An 11048-nucleotide genomic window follows, 5' to 3' on the forward strand; every position below is an offset into this window, starting at 1 on the left:
TATTAAAAAAATTTTTTTTTTGACGTGAAGTTTAAATCAAATAAATTAAAATAGAATTTCTCATTTTCCAAAAGCATCATTACCCAGGTTTTCTTTCAAGGAAGTGTTTGAATCTATATTTTTATTTTTAAGTGGGGGGGGAAAAGTGCCGAAGGAGATATGTTGACTTAACAAAGTCATTCTAAGTATTATTTTATGTGACTAATTAGATAATTTTGCTTACTTCGGTGCCTTTCTATTCTCTAATTATTTTTTTTATTATGGTGACCCAATCCTGAACTTGTCGGAAAAGCATGAGGTTCAGCTGTTATAGCAGTAGCCATACCTCCAAATTGTCACTAGAGAGCACTAGTGGTTTCGGTTGTTAAGCCTTGTTGGGTAAACAGTGCTTGTTGTGTATGTTCATTAAGACAGCTTAATAGTGTTTTTTATCAGCTGCTTGAGTGAGTTTCCCAACTTTTTTTTAATGAGAAAAGAACATATTAATCCATCACTCATAGGCCAGGAGAGAGATGCTTGCTCATTTCATAGATGGATTAATTTTACACATGGAGTTGAATTGGTAACTTTATTATTATGAATTAAGCCAATATTGCCTTGGAACGTTTTCTTTTAATATTTTATCTATTCATATCTATATCTATTCATGTTGCAGGAGCTGAAGGCACACATACTGCCTCTGACCAATATTGCCTTTGATAAATCTGGATCAAGGTGAGAAGTCTTAATGCAGTCAGCTGTCGCTGCTACATTTAGCAAATAAATGATGATGACAAAGCTACAAATCGAGTTAACAAAACAGTCTTGCTYGTTTGAATCTCAATTACTTCACAAAGAGCAAAAGGAATCTTTGAAGGGGAAAAGGTAGACTGATTATTGGCCATCAGCAATATGAGAGCTAAATCCCTGTGGAAATCTTTTGAAAGAGCTGAACTCTCAAGCTAAGAATGAAAAGAAGAAGAAGAAAAAACAAGTACCGGGCAGATGCAATGGCTGTAGCTAGTTTTCTAAAAAACTAGATTTGTTAAAAAAGATCTTGCTGGAAAACCTAATAACATGTTTCAGAACAAAACACATTGTTCCAAATAACTATTTTCCAGATTTTTTCCCTGCTATTTCTTTTTGTTTTATTTTAGTTTCACTTATTTAAAACTGTTGGTTTTAAATGTTTTTGTTGTTATGATAAAACAGACTTTGCGTTAGCTTTGCCAGCAGTATGACCTTATAATTCAGTGATCCCACTAACTCTAACCTCTGCCCTCTCCCATAGCCTCATGCTGTTACTTACTGTGTTGTTATTACTCTTTTCTCTCAAACTCTGTAGGTTCATAACTGGAAGTTATGACAGAACATGTAGAGTTTGGGACACCGCCTCCGGTGCAGAGCTGCACACACTCGAGGGTCACAGGAACGTTGTATATGCAATCGCGTTCAACAATCCCTATGGGTAACGAGCTGTTTTATCACATATGAGAATTTTGCTGCTCCGCTGAACGTTCAAAACAAAACGTACATTTCCCGCTGTCTTTCCTCCTCATTAAACCTAGAGACAAGATTGCCACAGGCTCTTTCGACAAGACCTGCAAACTGTGGTGTGCCGAGACGGGCAAATGTTTTCATACTTTTTGTGGACACCGGGCTGAAATAGTAGGTATTTTAAACTTGAATCAGTCAATTACTGCCTGTTTTTAAGCAGTTTGTGTTAAGGATCAATAATATGATTCGATTTGGATGCATAATGCATATCTTTGGCAGAAAACATGGAGAGAAAATAAAATTTGCCCCCCCGCCCCCCAAAAAAGAGCTAAGACAATTACCCACTTGTGGTTATGTTTCTTTCCATGGAAGATGATTTTTCTTGGAAGAAGATCATCCAAGCTCATCAAATAAGATAAAGTTTCGCCTCAAATTTCTGTTAAAATACTTTTTTTCCTTCTTCCAACTCACTGTAATTCCAACTCTCATTACAACCCCAAAAATCTTGAAGTACAAATTTAAAAAGTGCCTTATAACACAGTGCCTCATAAAAGTGTTTATGCACTTTATTTTCAGAATTTGTTAGGTTTCAACCACAATCTTCAACATATTTTCTTGGGTTTTTATGTAATATAAAGACACAACACAGTGCGTCATAGGAGAAGAAAATAAATGAATGGTTTTAAAAAGAAACGGTTTCACATAAAATTCCAGGAAAATGCTCATAATTTATGGTCATAACATGAACAAGAGTGAAAATGTGGTTTGTACTATATGTGGCAATACTAATGGAGGAATATGGAATGAAAGACAAAATATAACCATGCATTCGTAGTTGCTCCATCGCATGATGCAATAAACACTTTTATATGTTAAGAATTCATGCACTTTATTGAGTTTGCCATTTGAGTAGGGCTAAGGTAAACTGAGGATTCAAAGCAAAGGAAATCTGTATCTATCATCAAATTTTAATATTTCAAATACATCCAGGTCATGTCTCTTAGTTTTGTTGCAGAAAGTGAAATATCAAAGTGTGAAAGGAAGAATCTGTTGTGTAGGTGTGTCTGGCATTCAACCCTCAGAGTACACTGGTGGCCACAGGCAGCATGGATGCCACCGCAAAGCTGTGGGATGTGGAAAGTGGCGAGGAGGTGGCCACACTGACTGTGAGTTATCTGTTCTGTACCGCTTGCTTATCTTGCATTTCTCCTGTATCGTAAGCGATGCACATATTGCAAAAGTAGTCGTTAGTAAAACTTCCTAAAAAGCGCTGTTCTTTTGTGTTTGGTGGCAGCAGTTGTACTTCACAGCACAGCTGTGAATTACCTAAAGGGGAATGTAACCACACACACACAAAAAAAAATCTATCACCAAAACAATCCTTTTGGGCAATTAATGGTGTTGATTCAGAGATGTGCAGGCTCGAAGTTAGGAGGAAGTCTTTCAGATATTTTTTAATTCCTCACATCGTGTAGAGCTAAATGACGTGAACTAAATCTTTAATGATGAGAAAAATCAATTCCTGAGCCAAACTCTTTCTGTTAGATGTTGAGAAAGAGCGAGAATGTAACAGAGAGCAGAAATGAGTCAGCGGGGAGTGATGTTCTTTCTCTTCTTTCTTCCAGGGCCACACCGTAGATGTCCTCTCTTTGTGCTTTAACACTGTTGGCAATCATCTTGTCACTGGCTCCTTTGATTACACAGTTGCTATATGGGATGTTGCTTCCAAAAGGTCAGATGTTATTATTGCTGCTGTGAGTGCGTCCAGTTTTAATGAGTCATCGCTTAGTTTGTGCATACACGTTCTGCATTTATAAATTAAATTTTGTGTCTTTGTCTCTTCGTCTTAGACGCGTTCACACTTTGATCGGTCACATGGGAGAAATAAGTAACGTTCAGTTTAACTGGGATTGTTCTCTCATAGCCTCTGGTTCCACTGACAAGACCTGTAAGGTAGGAATTGGTGGGACTTTGGATTCTTCAACTGTTGTAGCACTTTTTCAATCTGGAATAAAGAAAGCAGTACATGTTGACATTTACTGAAAATCTTGTTTAGCTGTTTTTAGAGACCGTTGATATTTCAGTGAGGAATGTCCCTACTTGTATAGATAACCCTTGTCAAATGTCCTCTCTGTCTGTAAATTCTGAACCATTTCACGCAGAAATTATTCAAATCCAATCCATTATTCATGCCCGACTGAGTCCCTCTTACAAATCATCCAATCCTCTCGTTATTTAACTTGAATGCTAAAATAAAGCTGGAGTAAACGGCCAACAGCGGTCAGCAAGCTTATATTTGACAACTGTTACATTTTTATATGCACCTGAATATGTATTATAATTAATATAACAACAGGTGCATAATAATAAATGAAGTTTATTTATTATTAATAAACTTTAAGTAATGCCTGCTTTGTTTTGAATAACGTCAATATACAAAATGCTATTTTTGTATGGTAGTACAGTATATAAGCACTGCAGTGTTTAAAGGTTCCAAGCAATTAAATTATTTAATAAAACTTGCAGCTTAGCATGTTCCATGATGCCTTTAAACTACTTTTTATTTAAATAAGGTGAATGAATATTTGGAAAATCATTGCATTCAAACTTACTTACATTTAAACAACTTTTCTTTATTGTTTGTAGGCCTAGTCTTTCTACATGTTTTGAATTATTTGCGTTTTTTAAAGAGAAATGTTCTCTTGATGTGAATCAAAGTGATGCGTATTTTTTATTTATTTATTTGTAGCTGTGGGACGCTGTCAGTGGGAAATGTGTGGCCACCCTAGTCGGACATACAAAGGAGGTGTTGGATGTGTGTTTTGATTTAAGCGGTCAGCTTATTGCTACAGCTTCCGCTGATGGTGAGGCCGTAGCGTCACGTTAAAAAAACTCTCTCATACGTCTGTTTGACGCCTTCACAAATGAACTATTTGAGGTTTTACATCAAACAAACATAACCTGTCTCTGTGTTTGTCAGGTTCAGCAAAAATATTTAATGCAGCTACACATCAGTGTCTGGCGACACTGAAGGGCCACGGCGGGGAAATCTCCAAGGTATGTTGGGGGTTGGTTGACCAATTTCTGTTTTCAGTCTGTGCCAACATCGGGTTTTGGGTTACTTGGTCTTGTTCTGCAGATACATTTTCAGAATACTGAAGAATTTGGATAAATGTATGCTTATGCTGCAATGTGAGGGGAAGGTACATATTTCAGAAATCAGGTCAAGAAACCAGGTGACAAACATGTCAGCCGTCAAAAGTTAAGTAAACCACCTGACAGCGTTGCGTAATTTGGAAGTGGAGGGAACTCTGGTAACCTTGCTAAAATAAGATAAATTGTGATGCTGAAATGCAGAGACAGTAGCAGAGGCTTCAGGAGGTCTGATTGTCAGTCTGACCTTGTGCCGTCAGTCGCTCCACTTAAAGCACAATCATTACAGCGTGCCTTGACACATAAACCCTGGCATGAAGAAGAAAAAAAAAGAGACTGCTAACCTGGTGTTACACGGATTTGTGAAGTCAAGCCGATGCATGCTTTTGCATAATTTGCAATTTGTCTGGCCCTGCGTTTAGCCTGTTCTTAAAGGCAAGTGATTTTCAACATTTGTTATTCATGAGCTTATTTTCCTCTGGATCTTACTCAGAGGAGTCCTCTGGATGTGTTTACTGCAACACAGACAGGCAGTAAAAAATAGGCAGCATGGAGGATGATTCCAGAGGATTATGACACTAATCTGTTTCTAACAGGAGGCTTCTCCCCCTCCCCTACATGCATGTTAACCATGTTTCACTCTGTTTCAGCGTCTCACCCTTCATGCTTTTTCTTCTCACTTCAACATATTCCAGTCTCAATGTGCCGATTCACCTTGCTAACCTCGACTATATTTTCTTTAAAAAGGAAATGACAGCCTTGTAATGAAATGGAACTGATGCTAATCACTAAAACGCGAGCTTCCATTTGAATTGCAGTGAATGTGACATCTTCTGTGTTTATTGTGAAGCTGCTTATCTGGGGAATCCTTCCTATCTTGGACACCCCATTAGCTTCGTCCCTGCTTTTCAGTAAAGTCTAAATTACCCCCTAATGGGAAAATGTCCTCTTTTATGAAATTCGGTTTTCACAGTCGCTGCAGCTTGCTCCAAAGCTATAGGGAAGGAAATTGAACACATCCTGGTAACTGTAGTCTGCCTTTAATGGGAGCATCTAAAAATACCTCATGAAAAGAGTTTTAGATCTGCAGCATTAAACCGAGGCACATATCAAGACTACGACTACAATACTTGTATAAAGAAGAGAATCTGAAAGCTACATAGAGCAAAAACAAATAGCAAAACTGTAAATTGTAACCTTTCTTTTAAGATTCATCCCTTCATATGTTTTGTTTTTCTTACACATGAAGCAAAAGGCATGCAACCATAAATGATGAAGCTTAGTTTAAGCAACAAAGGTCTGAACATCAGCAGATCGTCCAGCTTCTCATTGTCCAGTCTTCAGTCTCTCTCTGTCCTCTCTTTATGGTAATAGCCTACTGGTGCCCAATTCATTTCATTTTCTATTCCTCTTACCTCTCCCTTAGAAAATGAAACAATTTAGGGAATAATAAATCCTGGGCTGTTTCACAGTTGATTTTTTTTAATCAGAATTTCTTTTGCTAAGCATTACCACGGATGACTTCATCGATGCTCACGTTGAAAACACAAACATCTGAGTGATGCCGGCCTCTCCTTGCAGATTTGTTTCAGCCCCCAGGGCAGCAGGGTCCTGACGGCCAGCTCAGACAAGACAGCCCGGCTGTGGGACGTTCAGTCCGGAGCCTGCCTTCAAATCCTGGAGGGCCACACAGACGAGATCTTCTCCTGTACCTTCAACTACGAGGGGGACACCATCATTACAGGTGTCTGAAGAGACGCGACGTCTCGCTGTCGCATGTCAGCGTGACAAACGTGCACTTTCAAAAATCCTTGAGGGGTGAATGAAATCCTCTGTGCTAGCTGTCACATTTGCTTAATTGCAAATGTTAGATGAAAAGCATCCAGCTGTGTCCTTCTGTGTGACCACCTGTTTATGCTTGTGCTTCCCTGCAGGCAGCAAAGACAACACATGTCGGATCTGGTACTGACCCTTCCCTCGGCCCCCGCGCCCCCGAGAAAGTGAAAAAAGATGTTTTTTAAATCCTTTTCTTTTTTGTACATCAAAGGCTTAAATGATCGTTTTCTTTACACGCAGATCAGTTGAATTAGGTGTTTCCAAAATAGTATTTAAAGGTCACTATTGAAATTTGGTCTCAGATTATTAAACAAGCTTTTAGGAGAGTTATTCATCTATTAAAATGAAAATGAAATGAAAGCACATGTAAACGATCTGAGTTTCAACAGGTATTTATAAAGTTCAAATTGCACAGATTTATACTTGACAGATTCCACCATGTCATGCATGACAATGATAAAGCTAAAAAGGGATTTGTGGGGAAAAAAAAGACTAAAAAACAGTCATCTGCAGTTTTCTATGTATGAAAGTTTTCTGTACCAATAAGGCAAAGATAGTCGCAAAAGCAGAGACTTTTTGAGGCTATCTTTTACTGTTGCAGCAGGGCTGAATGTGAGCTATTGACTAGAGATATTTTTAATAAATGATTAATGATGTGTAATCTGTGGACACCTTTAGGTTCTCTGTGATGTTTCGTGCCAGTACCTGCTGGTAAAAGGAGTTATCAGCAGCCTCCATGTTCATCTATCTTCATTCAAGGCTACAGTAAGCCACAGAGCACGGCTGTTACAAATGATTCATATTGTCCTGTTTGATTTATTAACCAGGGTCATTCACAGATTGTCAGACTATGAATGACGATGGATGGCGCACAACAATCTGCGTGTTAATTGTAGGATTGCAATAGTCTCTATTAAGTGACTTGGGGCAATTTGTTAACAAATAAGCTTATTACCTCCAACACCTTGGAAAATGATTCTTCTTAGTGTGATTCTCTCAGAAAATGGACATAAAACTGCCAAATTGTTCCGAGCACTTTTCCAAGAACGTAAATGAATGTCTACATGTATTATAACTTATACTTACTTCTGGCGACACCTAAACTATTTTTCAAAAACGGTAGCAGCATCACAAAACGTGCTATGTGACCAAATTAGTGAATTCTGTGACGTCAGTAGCATTTGTTATAATTAAGCATTTAAAAGATGTTACTACTTTGAGTTCATAACAAACACAGACCCCAGATAATTAGCTACCGGAAAATAGTAACTTATTTGATAAATGTTTTATCAAACAAGTTGCTTGTGGACAACATCTGCTGAAATTAAAACAAAAATACTTTTTTTTTTAAAACAATTTCATTTCCTGACTGTGTGTTTACCTTCAAAAATCTTTTATTGCATGGTTTTTTAATAATTAACGAACATTTGTTGTAGTCCACACAGCTCTTTGCGCCGTGCATGTCATCTACAGAAACTCTGCCATAATGCTGAATTTGCAACATATTGTGCAGCTATATATTGCAAATTATGGAAAAAGCTGTTCTTTAACATACCGAATTAAATCTCCTGAACAAAATAAAGTATGAAATGGTTATGAGTTAAATTAGCCCAAAGGATCATCATTTAAATACATCCTACAATGATGTGATTTTATAGGAAAACAAGATGACATACTTTTGATATGAGAATGTTACTTATTGTCATTAGATAATTGAAACCTGACTTTGGTTGCTCTTGATCCTTCAGGACCTGAATCTTGACTTGGGGAGAAGAAAAAGTGAGTTGCCAAGATTATCAGGAGAAGCAAATGTCAGCTGATCCTTAATCTGTCTCTGGTAAATTTAGCAAATCAAACTTGGATGAGCAACACAGCTCATATATTTGTTGTCGAACTAAAACTAAGCAAAACTACAGAGGGATTTTACTTTACTACCCGACTGTCCAGAACTTCCAGAGGTTTTGTCAGCTTGCTGGTCTGGGACATTCAAGTGTCAAGCTAAAAACTCTTGGAAAAGCAGTACTTGTCTATCAATTGAGGAAGGGTGGTAAGGTCCTATTTTACAAGCTGTGGTTTCAACACTCTGCAGTGAGAACGTCTGTCATAAGTGAAAAGCACTTAAGACAACTGCTGTTCTTTCCTGGGTCAGGCAGTGTGCTGCTTAGAAAAACTGCAAATAACCTGGGAGCTGCATCTTACACACCACATCCTCCAGTCAGCATATCAGGTGAATTTCACAGCTCTACAGAAAAAAAAAAAAAAAAATGCAAGTGAAAACTCCTTTCTAAAAGGATATGATAGTATGGATTAGGATTTCAAAGTTGCATCTGCAGCAATGCTCTTTTAGCAAAGAATCCTAAAATGTAGATTTCTGGCTATGATCCACAGCTCCATATGTAGAGAAACCAAACGCAGCACATTATAGAAACACAACTTTATGCCAGCTGTCAGGCACTGAGTGGCCCGATTTCTTGAGAATGTCCAAAATGTGAGGATCTTGAGATTGAGACTGGAGGAGCAAAACCATTACCAGAGTGTGGCTCAGAGCTGAAATGGCAATACAACTGACCGTTTCCTGCAGTTTACCCTTGGGTAACAGTGTGTTTTTATTTACAGCTGCAAGTACATAAGCAGGGCATCCACAAGAAAGATTATTTGTAAAGGCATGATGTAGAATAATATAATATAGAAAAACCTGCTAGGCTTAGTTTTTCCCTCCACTCAACCTTCCAGTACTATGTCTGCATTCAGCACTACGAGCAGCCAGCTTGTTTCGCAATGACCTTTTATGGCTTACTCGCCTTGCTAGCGGTGGCAGCGAGTGTGTGCCGGACAACTTGTCAAGTCGCATCGGCCGCAGGTAAAGGTCGGATACTCTCGTAGTCCTTTCACCAAGTGTAAATGATTTTCCAAACGCTTGTTTCTTCACATCACAGACATTTATTGATGTCAAAAGATAAATACATTCAGTTCCACTGAGACAGAGTTTACAGCTGAATTGTGTGTGCTTCTCTTCACCCCCTGATGCTGATGTTACACTATTTTGCCACTAAGTAGAGAAATAGACGAGCAAATCCACATACAAATTTAACATTACAAACCTCACTTTGTCTTTTGGACATATTAAAAGCTATAGAGAGCAGTCCACTACTCCAAGGTGCAACAGTTCCAAAATCTACAGTATTTACAGCACGACTATCCAAAATAAACAGATCTCAGGTAACAAGAGGATAAACAACATATTGACTTAGGAATGGATTTCATAGTCACTACAGAGATTGGCCAAAGAACAAAACAAAGACGTGACGATATGCATGTAAGAGTGGAGAAAGAAAAACGAGATATTATTTGAGCCATTTTGATCTAACATCTTAGAGTGCTGATTTAGCTAGCTATTGATTTCAGATTTATTTTATTTTTTTGTTGTTTTACTTTATATATTTTTTGGTGTTGTTAAAGCATGCTTACTTTAAAAAAACAACAATAAAAATAAAAAAAAATCTTGAAAGTTGACTCCTGTCAGAAATGTTCAGCTGGTATTGTTGGCTTTAAAAGTGTAGGCAACTTTCATGAGAGATAAAATGTAAACGTAGTATGTTGGAGTTAAAGGGAAGCTGGTCAAATTCCACCTGTAAACTGGCGAAACCAATTTGGACTTTCTCAGTCCTGGAGGAAAAAAAAAAAGGTGTTTCCAGATTACAATGACGGACAAGAAGATGAGACAGAATGGGGCAAACAGTAACAAACTCATTGCAGACCAACTATGACAAGAGACGATGTGTTGCTGTTTGCAGTAAGATGAGGTCAGTTTGTCCTAAAGGGTTTCCAAAAGCCAGTCAAAGAGGCTGGCCCGAAGAGACCTGTCTGCCTCTTCCTTGGTCTTGTGTAGCTTACAGAACTGAACCACAGCGCTGAACAAGTCAGCAATCCGCCATGCCTTCTGGGCCATCAGGTGGACCACCCTCTGAAACTGAAGGAACAGAAAAGAAATCAACACCGAATCTGTTTGTGTATGTAAATACACTTCTACTGAAACTGCTTTAAACGACAGTCATGTCAAGCAATACAAACCATCTGCTATTTTTTTTTTTTACTATTTCCTACCTTTGTTAACCTCTTCTCCTTTGACTTCCTGAAGTAGAGAGCAGGAAGGCCCAACTCAGAGGCAGCGATCCACTGCAGAGCCACTCTGAGCTCAGAGTCCTCACATTCTTGCTCCAGGTCACAGTTCACCACTAAAAGCTGCCTGAGGTTGCTGCCGCCGCCTGAAGAGCTCTCTGAAGGACAAAAAGGAACGGGACAGAGAGCATTAGGAGTCATTCCTGCCTAACGCCTCATTAAGCAGTTCATCGCTGGACTATGAGGCCACATTTGATTTGCCTTTAGAAATAAACCTTTTCCCGCTGTTACAGCATGATCAGTTTCAAACAATACATTTATCCGGCTCAGTTTTCCTTTTGGATATTCTTAAAACCCGAGTCAGTAAATAAGTTCACATAAAATCAAGGTTCAAGTCATTTCTTTTTTATTCATGCTCTTTACTAAATCTGACTAAGTATTCATGTTCATTTATATATATATAT

General features: G+C 38.3%; 2 protein-coding genes across 6 annotated transcripts in view; one reads left to right on the top strand and one right to left on the bottom strand.

Moving 5' to 3' along the window:
• Positions 1-7136, top strand: part of daw1 (dynein assembly factor with WDR repeat domains 1) — a 7983-nt gene extending 847 nt beyond the window's left edge. Inside the window, exons 4-13 of one of the 2 annotated variants that reach the window (XR_535183.2) lie at positions 656-714; positions 1325-1447; positions 1548-1647; positions 2535-2642; positions 3102-3208; positions 3327-3429; positions 4226-4340; positions 4457-4533; positions 6211-6447; positions 6564-7136. Coding sequence is in view for 1 of the 2 variants with exons in the window: in XM_008425396.2 (XP_008423618.1) it covers positions 656-714; positions 1325-1447; positions 1548-1647; positions 2535-2642; positions 3102-3208; positions 3327-3429; positions 4226-4340; positions 4457-4533; positions 6211-6373; positions 6564-6598 (990 nt within the window). In the remaining variant the exon portion in view is untranslated. The remainder of the gene's footprint in view (positions 1-655; positions 715-1324; positions 1448-1547; positions 1648-2534; positions 2643-3101; positions 3209-3326; positions 3430-4225; positions 4341-4456; positions 4534-6210; positions 6448-6563) is intronic. The other variant, XM_008425396.2, reaches the window with a different exon arrangement.
• Positions 7137-9389: 2253 nt separating this feature from the next.
• sphkap (SPHK1 interactor, AKAP domain containing) overlaps positions 9390-11048 on the bottom strand; it is a 119823-nt gene continuing 118164 nt past the window's right edge. For all 4 annotated transcript variants that reach the window (XM_008425400.2, XM_008425398.2, XM_008425401.2 and 1 more), the window contains 2 exons: positions 10570-10742; positions 9390-10435 (listed from right to left, as the gene is read on the bottom strand). In XM_008425400.2, the coding sequence (XP_008423622.1) occupies positions 10280-10435; positions 10570-10742 (329 nt within the window). In that variant the 3' untranslated portion in view covers positions 9390-10279. The remainder of the gene's footprint in view (positions 10436-10569; positions 10743-11048) is intronic.

The sequence above is a fragment of the Poecilia reticulata genome, linkage group LG13 (genome assembly GCF_000633615.1).
Source record: "Poecilia reticulata strain Guanapo linkage group LG13, Guppy_female_1.0+MT, whole genome shotgun sequence".
NCBI lineage: Eukaryota > Metazoa > Chordata > Actinopteri > Cyprinodontiformes > Poeciliidae > Poecilia > Poecilia reticulata.